The sequence below is a fragment of the Eurypyga helias genome, unplaced genomic scaffold (assembly GCF_000690775.1).
Source record: "Eurypyga helias isolate BGI_N326 unplaced genomic scaffold, ASM69077v1 scaffold4198, whole genome shotgun sequence".
Taxonomy (NCBI): Eukaryota; Metazoa; Chordata; class Aves; order Eurypygiformes; family Eurypygidae; genus Eurypyga; species Eurypyga helias.
The window spans coordinates 10,317-29,619 of record NW_010268716.1 but is presented as its reverse complement, the minus strand read 5'-3'; the positions used below and the strand labels follow the sequence as shown (position 1 = coordinate 29,619).

The following is a 19,303-nucleotide window of genomic DNA, read 5'->3' as shown; positions in this document are numbered from 1 at the left end:
TTCTTGGAATGGCCTCCAAGAACCTTGGCCTAATTTAATTTTTCTTGAGGTCTCAATTACATATAAAAGAGAAATTAACTAAAGCAGTGCCATAGAAAGCAATTTGGAATTCTTCTCATTGGGCATGATCCCATGTATCCTTTGGACCACTAAGATTTTTGAACTTTCAGCCCATTTACTAGTTAGCCTCTCTGTTGGCTTTAGGGAGTAAACTTCAATCATACTTTATTCTAGGCTGATTTGATTTTTTTCAGGTTTTCAATGATGTATAAAATCTTTCAAATAAGCAATTCTTACTAGTGCTTGGCTTATTGTCTACATTTGGGTGTTTTTTTCTTTCTTTCTTTTCAAATAATGGTGTGGGCCGCTTTTGCTGGCCTGGTCGTGTTGTCAGCTATACAGCAGTACTGACCCATGGGCAATGCTTTGTTAATGCAAAGGAGCCTTCAGCCTTTTGGAGACAGTTCCTCAATTATTAGGGAGGTCTTTGCTGGGAAAGAAGTGTAACGAAATCCCTGTGTCCTGAAACAGGCAGGGCTTGTAGGTGTTCACAGCCAGTACAGGTTGGTTGATCTGACTTGGGGTGGAGGACTGGATCAGTCCCTGGTAGCTCCAAGGAAGCAGAAGCACAAAACCTGGATTACCCAATTTGCGTGGGGTTGAGCTTTTCTCACTCCATCAACACTTCAGTGCTCATGAACATCTATGTTTAGAGTTTATCCAACAGAATTGGTAGATAAGAAAATTAAAAGAGTGGCTTGGCCTCTAATGGTGCGGTGGAAGAAAGTACAATTCCTGGAGGCCAGGCAGCATTCCTGGAGCCCAAGCAGCTTGCTGACGGGTAGAGTCAGCAGGTGATCCCTGGCAGGTTTTTGGGAAAATTGCTGGAATGTTACAGAATTGTGCAATGGGAAATGTGTGTATTGAAAACGTTTTGGAGGGAGTTTAAAATGTGAGATCCTGTGCTCTGGATTTTGTGAGCCTTTTAGATGACTTGAAAATATTCGTTTTGACAAATAATGCCTTTGGGGGGAAAAAGCCGCCCCTCCGGTGGTGTCAGTGCCACTGCCTAATGGTGATACTGGTGCAGCGCTTCAGTTGGAAAGCAGAACTGTACACAGGTTCAGTCCAAACGTTTTAAAGAAAATGGGTTCATTTTGTCTCGAATATTCCTTTTGTATTTGTTGTGGGAAAAATATTACCATGTTGTGGCTGTGACTGTGGAGTGTCTTTGCTAGAAGCCTGTTTTCTCCCAAGGCTGGAGGAAGGGATGTCCTCTCAGGCTCATTATTTATAGTGGTATATGCTTACTGTCAGCATTGCAAGTAATTATTAGAAAAGGTCAATTTTTGAGAAATTAGTAGATGAAAAGCAGCATATTTTCAAATCAGATCAACATTTCACTGATCAGACATGGATTCCTCAACAAGTTGGGGGTAGGACCAAGGGTGGAGATCAGGTCTAATGAAAACCAGTAAATCATGGCTTCCCCGCAGTGAAAATGTCAGTGGTGACATAGTGAAAGCTATATATCGTGGCCTGTGGAATGCCAGATGATGATTCATGTGTGAAAATCAAGCAACTGGTTCAATCAGGGGGGCACATTTTGAAAACTACGCCTGCTTTTTGCATGTTCGGTAGGCGAGCGTTTAAGGCAGATGAGTTGGAGCATGATTTTGAGGTATTCTTCAGCTATGCTGAAGATAACATCTCCTACCTGGCAGACACTGGAATTACTGATGATACTCCATAAACACCCCGTGCCTTGGGAAAGTGGACTTTCCAATGCCAAGATGATGAGGCATTCGGATCTAGCAAAAGGCAGAGCAGATGAAGAGATAAACGAAGGAGCAGAGGAGTCTGCAGCGAAGCTTGGTCTCCGGTTGAGAGGTTGGATGGAGCAGACCGAAGATGGAGCGGGAGGAGGTCTGCCTTAGCACCTCGTTACTGATAATCAAGTATGTTATTTAATATCATATGTAACACTTGCCATCCGGTGAACCGATGGTTTTAAAGCGCCTCAGCCGAATGAAGTGGCACGGGCAGCGAGGACTGTGGTGGGGTGGAAGGTGTTGACGGAGGGCTTAGAGCAGATGCCTGAGGGATCAGGGTGTGGGGCTGGTTACGGATGACGGCGAAGGGAGGGTGAGGATGTCAAAGAGGCTGTCTGAGCACCCTGCACGTGAGCCTGCCTCAGCTGGGCCTAGCAGCGGCACGAGACCAAAAGGGTGACAACTCCTACATTGCAGAGATGTCCCGGGCAGGAGGGCAGACCCGTTCACTCCTGCCTTTTCCTCATTTTCTCATGGGGCGACATGTAAAGGGATGTGGCAGAACTCTTCTGTTAATGTTTTTTTTCCTCTCTGTCCTGGACAACATAATTTCTTTCACGCCCCACCTCCTGTTCCTTTCCTCTGCTGGTCTCGGGCAACATCCCCCTCCATGTCCTGGCTCCCATGCTCCTGCTTTGGCGTGCTTCGCTCTCCTGATTTTTGTTTCTCATGTTGTTAGTACAGAACCAGGGGTTACCTGTTAGGAGGGGCACTGGGTGGTGATCCCATGGCTCTCGGCATCCCACAGAGTCTCCATCTGTGGTCCCCAGTGGACTTCCTGCCCCCTCTTCCTCTTTGCCATTCCTCAGGTAGCTTTATTCGTGTATGCATTATTTCTACCAGCCAGACACCATCGTTTCAGGGAGATTCTCTTCTTCTATCCTTGTGCACTGTTGTTATTTGAAGCTAGCCATGAATCAACACAGTAAATAACCCACAAGCTCCAGGTAATTATTGCTGGAGGGTTAAAGTACGAGTTGTGGAAGAAAAAAACAAACAATCACAAAACCAACAAGCAAAATCCCCAAACAACAGCAAAACCAACAAAACCCATTATTTTCTGACATCATTGCTTACAAATGAATAGGCCTGTTCTTGTGAGAAATCCAGGAGGATGAGCGCCTGGTTTCGTGCTCGCAGTGATTCTAGCGCAACACTCCTTACCTCTGTGCAGTCTCTTGGTTTCCTGGCATTAAAAAAGAACAAATATAAATATATGCATTAGCTTTATGACGTTAGCAGATAATTAATGATCATGGGAATGTTTTGCTGATTAACTGTGTCTTGTAACAACAATATTTTTGATGAGACAGTCGTGTTAAGCCCGTATCCTTGCTTATGTGATTTGCACACAGTAAAACGGAGGAATGACTGGCAGTGATTAGCTATAAGTGAAATGCAGGGAGGGTACAGCGCTTGTAAGAAAACCAAATGAAAAATTAAATGCACAAGGAACCTGATCCAAGAGGGAATTAGTACGTTTCTGCTTTGGACCTGGAGTTTCCTGCCTGCAGTTCATTTGCTTCGTAAGCAGTTGCCTCCAAACCGAACTCTGAGCAGCAAAGTGGTTCAGACCCCTTTAGCTTCACAAAGATGAATTAAAAGCAGCATTCATTTGGCTGTTCAGCTTGTGTTTTGGGTAGCATAATCCAAGGCTCTGCCCTGGCAGACTCCGTTGGATTGAGGTTGCAGGACAAGTCCGTCTGTAAATCGTGATGACCTTACCAAGGGTGGGTGACTATTGCAGAGCCGACTTCTGCCAAAGCAAAGGGTAAAGAACTCTCTATAGGAAGGCGAGTATGTGCTGCAGCTCGGCTTCCCAGGCCACCTGTGTGGAGGCACATGCCAGGGAGCACACCGAGGTCTCCGTCTCGGAAACTTCCCCTGAAACCCATTGGTGTGATGTTGGAAGCTCAAAACGGTCATGGCAGTGGTGGTTAAAATGAGGATGGCGTTTTGTAGCTTCATGTCACAGTGGAAATGATCTTTTTCTTTTAATTGGCTTTTTTTTTCACCAACAAGTCTGGAAAAATAGAAGAATTAAACGGCTTTTTCTGGGAGGACAAGTGCCGTATAATTAATTGGCCATTGAATTCAAACAACATTTGAAAGTCTTGTAAAGTTGAGGAGGGGTTGTTTGTTTTGGGTTATGCTGGGTTTTGTTTTTCTGGAAAAGCTATTGAGAATCTGAATTAATGAATGATGGTAGTGTGTGTTTACTCCATGGATTAACTAGACAGCTGAAAGAACACTAATTGGTCAGTTCTAATTTGGGTTTCTTTTGGATTACTTTAATGGTATCTAGCTTTTCTAATGTTTATACCAAATAAAATAGGCACTAAAATCAGAGTGGTGGTAGGGGACTAACTTTGAGTAAAGCTTTATCAAAAAAGTGTTTTAATTTCAGTGTCACATGACAGAAAATAGGAAATAAGATTTATTTTTCTTTTTTAATGTAACTAATTGTGAAAATTTCTGCCAGTAGAGATTTCCTACAACGTCTGTTACAGTCCTTGTGTGGAGCAAAGAGGGGAGTGGCAGGGTAAATACTAAAACAGCGCAAGAGAAAGGTCTTACTTATTTTGAAGCACAAGCCTGGTTTGGGTTGCCACCTCTGACTCGCGTAGATGTGGGAGAACACACACACGAGCTACGTTTTTCTATTAAGAGAAAAACGAGAACGAGATATTTATTTAAGGGATCGTTGTGCAAGGCTCAGGCCGTTGTTCATCAGACTTTACGTAGGTGCCGAAAGCATAGAGCTGGGCACGGTCAGCCCGTTCCCAATTATTTCCCTGAGGGTTAGGTGCCGACGTCGGTGCGGTGCCTTCTGCAGCCCCGTTTGAGACGTGCTCCTTGGGAATGAGCAAAAGCCGCATTCTCCTCAAATGTGTCTCCTCTCTTTGTGGCTTACTGGTGTTTTTGATGCCTTGTGCCAACGGGAATTCGCGCGTGGGTCGGGAAATGAAAAATAGCGTGAACTCCGGGTGAACTGCCAGGGGAACAGAGCGCTTCTGCAGCCTAATCTGTGCGGGTCTGGGGCTGGAACAATACCACCTGGTGTTCATTAACTACTACATAAATATGTTAAATTGTTTGGGCGAAAACCATGGCACAACAGCGTCAATAGGCAAAGCATGGAAGTTCATTAATATCTCTCCCGTTGCGAGGAGTTGCAACGGCGCAATCCAGTGATTTTGGTGACAAAACTCTTTGGTGAGGGAAAAGCTCAAGTTTTGAATTCGTTCCTAATACTAAAATCTCATTTCCACAATCTCGTGTTTTCAGGGCTGATCTCTGAACTCCTACAAAGCCCGCTTTGGGTCGATGCCGAGCAGTCTGTGACTCGGTGCCTAATCTAGCATGTCAAATGTGCGGGGTGATGTCCGAGAAGAACTGTCACAAATCGCTCTGGAGAGCCGAGGGGGAAGGCTTCAGCGGGGCCAGGACACAATGGTGCAGATTGATGTATGGTTTTATTAAAGCACAGTTTGTTGCATGACGGACAAGCGTCTCGGCTCACTCGCTAGCGTCTTCTGCGGTGTTTAATACAAGAAGTTTCTTGTTGTTCATATGTCTGGTACGAAAATGCTGAACCTAACCTTGCAGGAAATTGGGAGAAAAAAAGTATTTTCACTTGAAGATACCCTTTTCACCAATTAGATTTTGAGATGTCAGAAAGCTGTTTTTTTTAATTTGGCCCAAGCATGCTTGGTTAATTGGGTAGAACTCATTTTTGTAATCAGAAGGGTTTGGTGCTTTGGCTGTCTGCTTTGGTCTCTCCCCAATTATTCTGTGTAACAGTCTCCTTTCACAGCCAGAGCCATAATCCTGCCTGTTCAAAAACGATGGGTTTGTTTGGAGACCTCTTTTCCACAAAATCCTACCAACCCTCTCTTGCAATTTTTTTACAACTGTTTGTTTACAATGTTGTTTACAATGTTTGTTGCTGTAGCACAAACAAACCGTTCTCTGAGTATACCCAGGACTGACTTTAGGCTAAGCAGATGTTCCTTTGATCCTTTGAAAATCCTGAGTTTCTGCTGATGATACTCCTGGTGTCTAGATTGTCACGTTTTTGTAGACTTAATTAAAAATGTAACCTTAAAAGCTGAGGGATCATCTCATTCTCTCAAAACCACTCCACCTCTACCTCTCCCTCTCCCTCTCTCTCTACCTCTCTCTCTACCTCTCTCTCTCTCTCTCTCTCTCTCTCTCTCTCTCCATATCTCCATATCTCCGTATCTCCATATCTCCATATCTCCATATCTCTATCTGCTAGTCTGGTACATAGACTAGAAAACTATTTTCTTGAAGAGTTTCATGTCTTGGTTGCAGATTAGATCATTTGCCACCTCTGTCTTTGTAAGCATGGGATATGTTCTCCTGTTTTCTTTGATTTCACTTGTCTCTTTGGCATCTCTTACCCGTTGGCTACATGTTATTTGGTAACGTGCTGCAAATTTCCTCCCTCTTTCCTGGAGGATGCGTTGCACAGTCGTATCGCCAGTGCTTTAACTGGAGTGCTCTTGCTTATTGGGTTAAACGCAAATAGGGAAGATGGTCCAGGATGATCCCAGTTGCTGTTGCCATACTAAACCTCACCCAAATTTGACTTACTGCACAGGCTCAGGGCCTCGTTTTACTTTTCCCTTGGAGAACACCACTACCCTGCCCATTGCCAGTACCATTTCGTGGTGTGGCCACCAACCCTGGACCAGCTGTCACAGCCTCCCTGCACCAAAAACCCTGGGGCCAGGTGCACGGAGCCTTGCACTCCTTGTTCTACGAGACTTCCATGGGGAGCAGAAAGGAGCCACGTGCAACGTGTGGTCCACACAAACAGCATCCCTGCCTTGGAGAGAGGAGCCCTTTCAGTTGTCCTAGTGAACTTAAATGTTTATTTAGGAAATAATTTACCCCCCCTCTTCCCCTTTGTAGAGGGGCCCGGCCACTGGAACTCAACAAATGTTTTTTTGCTTCTTATTAGCAGAGAAATCCCCGGATTTCGGTGCTCACGCATGGTTTCCTTATCCTCTGTCTGCATGGAGCCGGACTGTCTGGTGGCTCCCCGCACGTTGAGGTCAGCCCATGCGCCATGGGACACGGGAGGGGTGAGCACCAGCTTCCAGGCTTCCCAAACTAAGCTGAATCCTGATCTTATCCATCCCGTTGAGTTCAGGGTTGGCTGCCCCTGCTGCCTCCTTTGCACACCATGCAGAAACCTGGGGGATGGGTCTTGAAATGATTTATCATCCGTGTCTGTCTTTCTGCTGATTCAGAAGTGTTCGCAGTCACACTCTTAAATATTAGGTCTAATTTAAAAATGTCGACGTGGCTCTGCGCCGCTGTGTGTTATATGTGGGGAGTGAAATGGGAATGAATTAGGTCTAACTTTGAATATCGCTGCTTCTCAGTTTGACAATTAATTTGCATAAGTTGTATTTCCTTATATGAACATCAAGCCTCCCTGATTTTTAAGCCTTTTTTATGTCATTTCTGCAAAATACTAAGGTGAAATATACCTGGTTTATGTCTCTTCTGATTTTATCTGAAGCCCAACTGTCCTCTGGGGGTGCATGAATAGAAGTTTCACTTTACTACAACTCATTAAAAGATGGTTTGTACAGGTCCTAAGAAAAGTTAAGCTTTTGCTAGTCAGACTGAAAATGTAAATAATACAAGTTGAAAATAGAAGCAATGTGAGACTTCTAAAATAATATTGAAATTGCATCTTGTTAAAGATTAAATTGCATCTGAGGGAAGGTGATGTGAGAGGGAACATGTTGTACCCCCCTTCCCTTCCCCAGGACATGGGCTTTTAGCTCAATGAACTCCAGGGTTTGTAATTAGATTAGATTGTCCACATTTCTGGGAGTAATTCGTGCACTAATTGTGTTTGATTGTTTAATTACTCTTGCGTACTGTACTTGAGGAGAGGTAGTGAACCCCGTCGCAAGAGTTCCTACAGGTTCCTTAGACAGATGTGTGTGCTTCACTATACCCTCTGCTACCAGGAGTGACCATTTAACCATTCCGAAGGGCAAAACGCATAGAAAACTCTCTAAATGGCAAGTGGAAAGAAGCTGGATTTGAAGGCAGTTCAAATGAATTCCAATTTTTATTCAAAACCTTTCTGATGTGTGTGGTAGGAACTAAGAGGCAGGAAATAAACAAAATAGACAAAAAAAAAGGGGTGTGTGTGTGTTAAAAAGGTTAAAGATGGAGGGGGAAAACTGCAATCAGAGCTGGCAAAGTTGCCAAGAGTCTCTGGGATTGCTGTCTGGGATCCTGCACAGCTGTTAGATGGGAAAACTCCCATTCCCATTTGGATTTGGGCAGTGAAGACATGACCCAGCTAAATTTGAGGCATAGTTTTTAAAGCTGTAGACAGATGCAAATGACTATATGTATTATGGTTTCAGTAATAGCTTTATGTGGGCTGGAAGAAAGGCAGGGGGAAATGTAGAGAGTAGTGAATGAACTCCTGCAGTTCTTGGTAAAGTCACGTTGGTGATGTGCGTAAGGAGGAACTACCGTTGGGTAGACTTTGCATCCAAGGAAAGGTCTTCCAGCATGGTTGCACTGGTCGTAGCTCCTTTGACTGGCTTTATCATTGCTGAAGAAACATCATAACATAACAAGGATGGTCCAGCTGACCTTGCACAATGGAATTTGCTAGAACAAATTACTAGGGCTGTGGTTTCTGCAGTTTCTCACAGATGTTGCTGCTTTGGCATGTTGTGCTTGATACTTTAGGACTGATGTCTACTGCCTACTGAGAAGGGAGCTTCTATTTGCTTTTGCAACTTTATTTATCCGAAGGAAGCGTTGCTTTAGGGCACTGAGACCGAGGCTCTTCCAGATGAAGAGGTAAGAGAAAATGTCTTCAAGACAAAACGAGGCAGTAAGGTATAAAACTTGGAGATGGGGCCCAGCCAGCAAGGAGGAGATGGAGGAGGAAGGTGGACCCGAGCTGTCACCAGAACCATAAACCTCCTGTGTGGTGGCAAACTCCATCTGCATCAGACGTCCTGGAAGAAGTGAGAGGTGTGTAGACTAGTGGAAGGTGTCCCTGCCCATGGCAGGGCGTTGGAAGTAGATGATCTTTAAGGTCCCTTCCAACCCAGTCTATGGGTCTGTGAAGAGCATGGCAATACCTCCTCTCCCGTGGGAGGGAGGTGGAGCAGCACTGACGACTGCAGCGTGTGCCGTACTCGCACAAGAAGGAGAACCACAGAAATGCCCACAAACCCAAAATTCCTTCATGCCTGGCTTTGGCCAAGCGTTTGTATGGGAAGATTTGGTGTCTGACTTTTTTTTTTCCATTTCCTGAAATGCTGCCACGTTTGCTGCAGCCTTGCAGCTGGCAGCAGCCCGGCTAGTGGCCTTCGCTCACGGCCAGATAGCAGGTATCTGCTGAGCTTGTGAGAGGGACAGGAAGGACAAATACATCCTCACAAACAACTGTCGTCTCCAACAACACGTCTCCCCCAGAACCGGTCTGATGTTCAGCAGTGCCTCTGCTTGAGGGTCTCCCCAGTCCTTCCTTGGAGGACAGGGACCTTCCATTGTCCCTGGCGCTGGTGACAGTGAGGACGAGATGTCGCCACCCTAATGAGACCTGACAAATGGGCAATTGGGCTGCTGCTTAGGGGATTGAATGGTTAATTTCCATAGAGCCGTGTCAGGGCAAAGGGCAGGAAGAAGTAATCCTGCTGCAGAGCGGGGATGGGGATGCCTTTCCGTCTGAAAGGTGCTGGTGAAGCTGGAAAGATTGAGTTAACTAGGATTCCTGTGTCAGCGCCCAAGACCTTTTGTAAACAGACTGCATGATCTAAATACCGTGTGACTATTTCCCCTAACTGCAGTCCGGTATCAGACCCAGAGCAGGCCATGCCATTTCCTATTAGGTCGGTGCATGCACGCTGCACTGCCCGAGAGGCTACTACGTCTGGAAAGGAGCCGATTAAATTCGGAAGGAAAAAGATGTGTGCCCGTACACCGGAGGGACAAGTCTGCCCTGCGAGGTTTAGCACTGTAGCAGCGGCTATCTCAGCAACAGCTCTTTGAAAGAACTATTTTTGTGCAATGTTTGGTGGTTTTGGCTGAAAGCCATAAACTGAAGGGAGCTTGTGAGCAAAAGAAAAAGCCTCCATGCCCTTGATGAAGCTTCTTAGGGCATGTAGAGACCATGGAGAGAAGCCACCTTTGCAGAAAAATATAAGTTCTGGGGGGAAAAAAGTGAACTGAAAACCACTTTTTGTCCAATGGACCTTTGCAGAAAAATATAAGTTCTGAAGATTTTTTCTGGGGGAAAAAGTGAACTGAAAACCATTTTTTGTCCAATGTCTGCAGGTTTTAAGACAGTTGCCTCCACATATTTATCTTTCCTTTAAAACCAGAAGAGTGATTTTTTATGTGTGGGTGTAAAACCAGAGAGAATGAGTGTGCTGAATAGTAATTATTGAATATGTTTGATTTTCCTCAAAATCGTTGTGGATATTCCACTGTGTGAAACATCAGCATTACCTTGAACATCAGCAAATACTTTTTTTCAGTCAGATGTGGCATAGTCACTCGTGTATTTTGCCCTCTGTGAAAGACAGAACTATGTGTAGCCATGTGTACGTACTCAAAGTACCTGTGAAATGTTGAGTATTCCGGTTTCTGACAGTAGCTACTTCTATGTACACAAAAGTGTCTATTTTTATACTCTCTATATAGTGTACTAGGGACTACATGGGTGGCAGATGTTTTGTTCCATACGTACCTTCTCCTTAAGTAACTGCCATGGTTCAGGCTGGCCTTGCTCTGGTCTGCTCAGGGTCGTTTTATAACACAGAGGGGTTTTTTTAATTTTTAATTCCTTACCTAAAATTAAATCTGTTTCAGACATATAAAATAGAGGTGGAGAAGTGAATTCTCTATATTCATTCGTCGTTCTTGCAGCTCATTAGAAGTGGTGTTGGCAATTAAGCTACTTGTAATTACAGGAGGCGTGATGTGAGTATTTTTAGCGTGCAGCTGGAGGATTTCTGCCACCCTTTCACGCGGGACTAACAGCCACTTGTCTTCTGAATCTGACGACATGGCAAGTATTGACAGACACATACAGGCGTTTGGAGACTGGCTGAATAAGCATTTGGTCCCATGAAAGGGAGGGTGTACGATAGAGGGAGAACTAGTGTTGTCAGCTGCAAGACTTGGATTGGTACTGTAAATACAAGTGCTTTTTGTGATTATGAAGAAAAATCCAACGAATTATTTAAAACTGCCTTGTTTTCTTTGGGATGAAAAAGAATCCAAAAATCCCTCTCTCCTCCAAACCTTCATTATCTTAACAGTATGAGTAGTGGGGAGGGTTACATTAGATATCAGGAAGAAATTCTTCCCGGAGAGGGTGGGGAGCACTGGGACAGGTTGCCCAGAGAAGCTGTGGATGCCCCATCCCTGGGAGTGTCCAAGGCCAGGCTGGATGAGGCTGGGAGCACCCTGGGCTATGGAAGGTGTCCCTGCCCATGGCAGGGGGTGGCACTGGGTGGGCTTTAAGCTCCCTTCCTACCCAAACCAGTCTGTGATTCTGTGAATATAAAACAATTTCTACATGTGAAAACCCAGCTGTGGCTCTGGTCAAGCCGTGAGCGGAGAGGCTGATGCATATGTGGTGATGTCTGGGTCTCTTCTTGCGCAGGAGAGGAGAGTCTCAGCTCAGGAGTCTTGCTTCCTCGCGCTGAGCATTGCGTGGGACTTGCCTTACGTAGGGATACGTGCCCCAGGAGCACTGGAGCGTGTCTACCTGGGCCTGTTGGTTGTGCAGCTGATGGCTCTTGCTGTCTTCGGCTCAGGAGCATCAGGACAGCATCTGCATCTGGCCAGCTCAGCTCCACATCCATGTGTGTGAGGAACTCCAAAATGAGAATAGTCCTGAATCCAGGTGCCCTGCTCCCTTGCCAAGGTGGGCTCCAGCTGGCTTTGTTGGGGGCTCTTCCTCCAGACCCCACAGAGGGCCGCTGGTCCCATTTCTTTTGTCTTTCAGGTGGCTGGGAGAGGCTTGTTTTGTTTCCTTTCTGCTTCTAACCAGGATTTCACTTTCCCCTGGCCGATACACATCTGTGGAGTAAACCCAATGGAAATCGGCATTTCCCTCTTCATAAGGTTAAACCAACAAAGTTGAACGTACCGCACTACGTGTTATCAGTTTCCCTCACTATTTTTATGGATTTCATGGTGTTTTAATTAAAGGGCTGTTTTCAGATAAGAGCCAAGGATAACGACAGCCCCCCCCTGACAGCCATCGTGCTGCTAGTCCTGTGTGGGCCTCCGCTGCGAGACAAACATTTGGAGGCAGAGGTGGAAGGTTACGTCCCTGCCCTGGAACATCTTTCCTGAAAAAAAAAAAAAAAACCCAAAATAAAATGGTTTATTAAATAATAGCTGCGATGCTTTCAGAGTTGCTTAGGAAATATCTGGGTATTGCAGATTTGGTCAGTCTGGGGCTGGGGCGGGGAAAAACCCCAACCATGTGTGTGCTGGATGGATGCCAGTGGCCAGAGGAAATCAGTGGCTCCTGCCTGGCTCAGCAGCCGCATCCTCTTGGGGCTTTCCTGTCCTGCTTGGTTTCCAAGGCACATTTTCATATTTTTTAAGGAACTGTAATAATATGAGCTGTGTATTTAATGATACATCAATGTTGTCTGTTACTGGAGGGCTCCTCACAGTCTGGGTGCAGGGATTGGGATGCTCCTGAAAGCTGCTGGCTTTTGGGATGGCTTCACGAATGGTACCGCAGCGAGTGTTTATTTCTGATTAAATTAGTTCCCTTCATTCAGGGACATAGGAAAAATACTCTGCATAGCTTGTCACAGAGGGAATTAGACCCTTTGGAGTGGAAAATGCAATAATCACTTCATGTTATTAGCAGCAGCCAGCTGCAGGTACATACAACCTGCAGCAGCTGGTGCTCCTCGCCTTTCGTGAGATGTGTGGAAAATAATGTAGAGCTGCTGGTTTGCCTGAAAGGTGCATTTTTTAAGAGTATGGGAGACCCATCACTGCTCCCCCGAGCATCCTGACAGGTCTCCAGCTACCTTGTTTCCTTTCTTCCGGGTCTAATTCTGCACTTTTCCAGTATTCTCTAAAAGAAGCAGTTAAATCCCATCGCAGTGCAGTCTCTGACCATCAACATCCTACTGAGGTTTTTGAAAACCGGTCACCAACCGGTTAAATTGTAAAGGATCACAAATGCAGCAACCCTTCCCCTCGGCTCCCATTCACAGCTCTCTGGGAGCGAGTGTGCCAGAGTCCTTTTCCTGGGTGGTGCCAGGGATGTCACTGACGCCCAGCCAAAGCAACCACACCGCTGCCTGCCCCTGCGGGAGGGCAGCTGAAGGTTCATGGCAGCGTCGTGGGCTTGGGGAGGTTGGGTTGCGGGGGGCCAAGGTGGTGGCCGGGCTCCTGACGGGTTTAGTCTGCTCACCCCTGTTCTCTGCTGTTGCCCAGGTGAGGTTTTTCGCCCACCGCATGAGTACGGCTTCCCCCGGCGATGGCCTCGCCGCCCACGCCGGCGTGGGTGCTGCTGCTCAGCCTGCTAGCCGGCTGCCTGCCCACCGTCCGGCCCCGCGACTTCACCGTGAAGGACATCGTCTACCTCCACCCTTCCAGTAAGCCACCTTGGCGCGGGTTGCAAAGCCACGGCGTGGGGGTGAGGACAAGGGCGAATGTGTGTTAGGGCAGCAGAAACACCAGGGTTGAGCTGAGCGCTGAGCAAAGATTGCATAAACATCCCCAGTACTGACAAAACTAGCTGATATAAAACCAGTCTGCTGCTTCCTGAAGGGATTAAAGGACAGATAGTGTTACAGGCAGTTGCTGAGCGTATCAGTGGCTTTTTGTTTGCTATTTTCTGCTCTTCTGAAATCGCTCTGGCCATAAGATCAGGCCCCATGGCTTGCTTGAGCACATCGATAGCAAAGGCCAAAGGCAACCATTTGCGGCTGCGGCACCGACGGTTCCTGGCTTTTTTCAGTAACTCCCTGAAGCAATGCTATAGCATCTTCAGATCTTCCACAGGGCCACCTTTTGCTAGTCTGTTCACTTTATCAGACACAAACTCATTTAATTCTAGAAGAGGGCACTTGCAGGGCTGTGCCAGCCGTCTATTCCCAGAGAAAACTCACCGCCTTTCCAAAATTGGCTGAAAATTTTATGCAAGCAAGAAGAAATTCCCATTTTATGCCGGAACCAAGACCTGCTAGAGGTCTGGGGCGAGAGGGGTGAAATTAGTTAGTGCTGTTGTGTTGTCCCCACGGGCAGTGCCAGCCCCACCAGAGATGCTTCTGTGTGACTTGCCGGCCCTTACCTGGAGAGGCCTGGGGAAACAAGCAGTGAATGGCTCTTGCTTCACCTCGGGGACTCAAATGGGGTCTGGCCCGGAGTCGGTGGGCAAGGGGAGGAGGTGAAGAGGAGGGAGAGGTGAGACCTACACAGGTTCAGCTGACTTTGCCCCGTGGTGATAAACGTGACTCATTCACCAATTTGGCTTCTGAGAAGGTGGCAGCATCTTGAGGATGCACTGGATGTGTCACAGAACCCTGCCAGGAGACCACTTAAGGAGCTACGCTCTTCGTTTGGCGAGACAAATTAGGACGGAGCCTGCTGTTAAGCCTGGAGGTTCAGCAAATTGATTTTTCCTTCCTTTGGAAACATCAGCCTGCCTTCCAAAGAGGCTGCTCGTTTCCTCGGTGGGAGTTTCCAGAAGCATTTGAATCCATCTGGTGTTTTGTTATCAGCACTCTATTGGATGTGAGCGCTGATACCGAGAGAATAAGTGCTCGTTGCTTGCATTAACTCCCTCTGAAGTCGGCAGTGGGCCTTTTACTGGGGAAACAGGGTTGAACTGGGTCCTTACTGTGTCTGTATGTGCCTTTCTCACACGGCTGGCGGTGATAGGATTTTTCCAAATCGGGACCACCACGATGAAGCTGACAACTATACTTGTAGAAAGATGTCTAAAGAGAACAAATGCTGCTGTGTGCCTCTGAAAAGCACAGCAGAACCGGATTAAGCGGCTCATTTTAACTGAATATTGTCCATTCCTTTCAGCCACACCGTATCCTCACGGATTTAAATGTTTCACCTGCGAAAAGGCAGCGGATAATTACGAATGCAACCGATGGGCTCCGGATGTCTATTGTCCAAGAGGTAACCAGCTGCCTGCTAGCGTTTATCTTAAACCCACCTTACGACGACCGCTTGCCTGTCCCCAGCGCAGGGACAGCGCTGAGCCCCCGTTACTCCTTAGGCGTACTCGGATGCTGGTGATCGCTGCTCCCGCTTGTAAGCCTCCTCAGCAAGAAAGATGTGTAAGCGATAGGACTAATCCCTTAAGCTTTTCTGTGTCTTTGCGGCGGGTGAAGTTTAGGGCTTTCATCTACTCCCCATACTCCTCTAGCTCAGCTGGAAATTAAATCAGGCTGGCGTTCATTTAAGGGTTGTATTTCTCTTACTGGTGAGTACAGGACCGGTTCTTGTTTTGTGTGCTTCCCTCCCCTGTGGCTTCAGGGCAGCCGAGACGGCCTCTTTTCGTCTGGCATCAAGGTATTTTCAGTGTTTGGGGCTCATAACTCCCATCAGAGTTTGAAGCTGGGAACAGCTCAGAAAGGGCTTTGGGATACAGGCACCCAAATATCAGATCCAGGTATCAGCGAGATCCCCAGATCTCCCGCTCCCTTACCACTTCTCTTTTTGTGATGCTCACAATGCATTAGGATTGTCTGCAGTCCCTGACAAATCCCTGGACACGGGTTGGATGTGGACTGTGTCCTCACCGGTGTGGGAACCACGTGTGGGCAGGAGGCAGCCTCCGCGGCAGCCGGGGCTGAGCGGGCAGAGGGATGCTGCCGGGGCTCAGCGCTCCCCCGGTGCGTTCTGTCGGCTCGGCAGCGCTGGACAGCATCTATCCGGAATGTCTGTGGTCTGTTGCGGGACATGTGCCTTCAGAAAATATTTATTTTGGAAAGAGAAAGGCCATAACCTGCACTGCAGGGATGAACCAGCTGTGTTTGCAGCCTGTGTCAGCGCGTTATCTGTCTGAGAACTCGTTTGCTTTGAGCTCAAATCAGCACAATGACGATAAAAGAGATCAGGCTGGCTGGCATCAGATGAGAGCAGTGTTCATGGACACTCCCTGTTTTGACAGGAGAAGGTGGTATTTCAGTGACTAAGGACAGGGTTACCTGTGGGTCGCTGTGCAAGGAGAGAGGTGCGACGCCAAGATCTGCCTTTAGTAACAGCCATCAGAAAGCTGGGAGGGGGGACCTTTTCCAAGGGCAGGGAGTGACAGGACAAGGGGTTAGAGGTTTAAATGGAAAGAGGGAGATGGAGATGGGACATCAGGAAGGAATTCTTCCCAGAGAGGGTGGGGAGGCACTGGGACAGGTTGCCCAGAGAAGCTGTGGATGCCCCATCCCTGGGAGTGTCCAAGGCCAGGCTGGATGAGGCTTGGAACAACCTGGTCTAGTGGAAGGTGTCCCTGCCCATGGCAGGGGGTGGCACTGGGTGGGCTTTAAGGTCCCTTCCCACCCCAACCATTCCATGTTCCCCACTTCTCCGTTGCTCTGGGCTCTCCCAGTGCCCGCTGCCCCAATCCTTCTCATAGCGCCTGCCATCAGTGTGCTTTGCCTGCTCTGAGAAGGGAGGCAGAGCAGAATGCAGTGCAAAAGTTAGTATTAATCTGAGCGAGTGGATTTTGTTGTTTGTTGTGGACTTAGCCCATAGGGGCAGCCCTGCCTTGCAGGAGATGACAGCCACCAGTGGCAGCTGTATGAGGAAAGGCATGCTCAGTGCCTGGGGAAAATACCTATCTCCAAGATGATTGCACGGTATTTTCTAAAAACACACTTGGAAGAAAGAACGAAACAGTTATGGGGTGCTAGAAGCTTTATTTGTTCCACCTGGGACCTGTCGGGGGAGAAATAAGCCCCAGTGCTGCACACCCAGATCTGCTGGGGAATGGCACTGCCAGGCACGGAGCCGGGAGGAGCTCAAAGCTGCCATGCAGGGAGCTCCCCTTGGGGTAAAACCCCCGGTCCCCAGGGCAGGAGAGCCTGGAAAACATCAACAGCTGCATCCCTGGCCGGTTTGAAGGAAGGCAGCACACCCCGCATCTCCAGCCTCCGGTGAGAAGTCTGTTTGCTGGGGATACGGCACTGAAGGGCCGGTCACAGATGACGGATGTCTGGGGGGTTTATTGCCCAAGGAGTAACGTGTTCAGTCGGCGACCTCGCTCGGCTGTTGCTGGATGCCTGGAGCATGAGGAGTGTGCAGGGCTTTGCCTCTCAGAGACCAGGGCTGAACAGGAATGTTCCCTTTAAATTAATTATACTGCTTTTTTTCCCCTGTGAAAGTAACAATGTTATTAATAATAAGGTTGATTAATAAGAAGCAAGGTATAAATTAGAGGAGGAACATATAATGGCATGTTTCCTGTGTTGACAATCAGGTGTTTTCACCTTGGAGGGGTAAGAAGGAGAACAGCACCTTCAACTTCCCTCTGACGACTAAAGCATGAAATAAACCCGAATTCCTTTCAGCCTGAGGGTAACCACAGCATTTGCCAGTCAAGAAAGGAGGAGGAGGCTGGCCTCCCCTGGGGATGAGGGAGCCCACGGGAGAAGCGTTCAGAAGATGCGATGGGAATATGGGAGAGACAGTCCGTTTCGTGGTGTTTTTTCCCAAAGACCAGGAAACTGAGAAATACAGAAATCCTCCCAACTGTTCTGCTGGTATTTTGGCATTATAGATGATAAAACCGAGGGACAGAGAGGGTGAAGGACCTTCTCTGGGCTCTGCAGCTGCGGGAGAGCTGGGATCGGAGCGCGAGGCAGGAGGACAGCTTGCACAGGCTGTTGGGATATAGGGAAAAGCATCTCGAATGTGTGATTCTACAGAGCTAATGGTTGCACCTGAAGGTAGGAAAAAATCAAACGTACACAAACGAAAGTTAGCTTCAGGCATAAAGAGGTATTGTGAATGTTTTCTGGTTTTCAAGGCAATTCCTATAAAACTAATTGTGCAGAGGGTTTGGGGTGTTTCTCTGAACTGCCCCCCAGAACTCGGTCAGCCAGCGTTCGTTTCTCCACCTGTAACACAGAGCCCCACATCAGTACTGGGAGCAAATTTCCACGTTCCAGGGTGCTTTGAAACCTCACGTTTGTGCCAGAGTTTGCGGTGTGGGTGTGTGTATTTAGTGACATCTACGTATTGCAATAAATACATCAAAACAGTATTTTTCTTCTGAAATCCCAGGATGTCAAAAAAAAAATCCAGGGCTTTTTTCCTCTTTCTTCCTATTTGTAGACTATCACAAAACTTGAATTTGACAGGCAAACACATGTTTCTGTCCTTCTAGGTACGAGATACTGCTTTAGCCAACACACGATGAGAATTACTGGAGAGAGTGTGTCCGTCACCAAACGCTGCGTACCGTTGGAGGACTGCCTGTCTACGGGATGCACCTATGTCCGGCACGAAGGATACAAGGTATAGGATAAAAACTGCCCTTTTTCTCCTGAGAAAACTGGGCAGAACCCTTCTGGCCTCCACCAGAAGTCAGACTGGTTTGGTTCAGTGTGTGAATCAGCATTGTCAAAAATGAAGCTTCTCTGCTTAATGAGCTCCAGCTCATTTGTTACAGAAACAAAGGAATAACCTCTCCTAAAACAAAAGAATAATCTCTTTAAATAACTGCGCTGCCAGCAGCTCAGGAGAGCAAACCACTCCCTTGAGGAGTGCTTTGCCTGCAGAACTGCGCCCTGTTCGGTCCCCACCGCTCCGCAACGGATGCTCGCCAGCCGTCTCGTGGTTTCCCTACTGCAACAGGCAGAGGAAAGCCCCGAAACCTTTGGAGCAAACGTTCTGCATCTGAACCAAACAGTAATTTATAAATGAGTTTTCTGCAGGTCAATAGTTGGCCTTTATTGAACTTCCCCAACAGGTTGAGATAAAAAAGAGCTTGCTGAGCTGCCGGGCACGCTGCAGCCGCATCTCTGTTTTGCACGTGATTTTACGTTCTCTTGGCCTCAGGTGGGTTAAGTCTTGTTGCTCTGAATTTCTGTAATGAAGGAACCTTAAAGATCATGGAGTTCCAACCCCCGACACCCCCACCCCCTGCCCCAGGTCGCCCCAAGCCTCATCCAGCCTGGCCTTGGACACTCCCAGGGATGGGGCATGTAACCAAATTATATAAATAACCAAGTTATAACGTGGTTTCTTCCAGATCTGCACCTCCTGCTGCGAAGGAAGCATCTGCAACTTGCCCCTCCCCAGGAACACAACAGACGCCGTCTTTACAACCCTCTCCCCCCTCAACAAAACACGGAGACTTTCAGGGCCTGTCCTGCTGACGACGGTGTGTCTCTGGCTGGGGCTGATGTCCCAGCGCTGGGTCACGCTGCTGCCCACGGCCGGTC

The 19,303-nt window shown here is 47.5% G+C and overlaps 1 protein-coding gene across 1 annotated transcript; it reads left to right on the top strand.

Moving 5' to 3' along the window:
• Positions 1–13,377: 13,377 nt before the first annotated feature.
• On the top strand, positions 13,378–19,300 carry LOC104514216 (ly6/PLAUR domain-containing protein 6-like; the record flags this gene model as incomplete). The annotated part of the gene is made up of 4 exons (XM_010157826.1): positions 13,378–13,495; positions 14,937–15,035; positions 18,244–18,374; positions 19,111–19,300. Coding segments are annotated over exons 1-4 (538 nt in total), but the record flags the coding sequence as incomplete, so codon positions are not given.
• Positions 19,301–19,303: the final 3 nt, after the last annotated feature.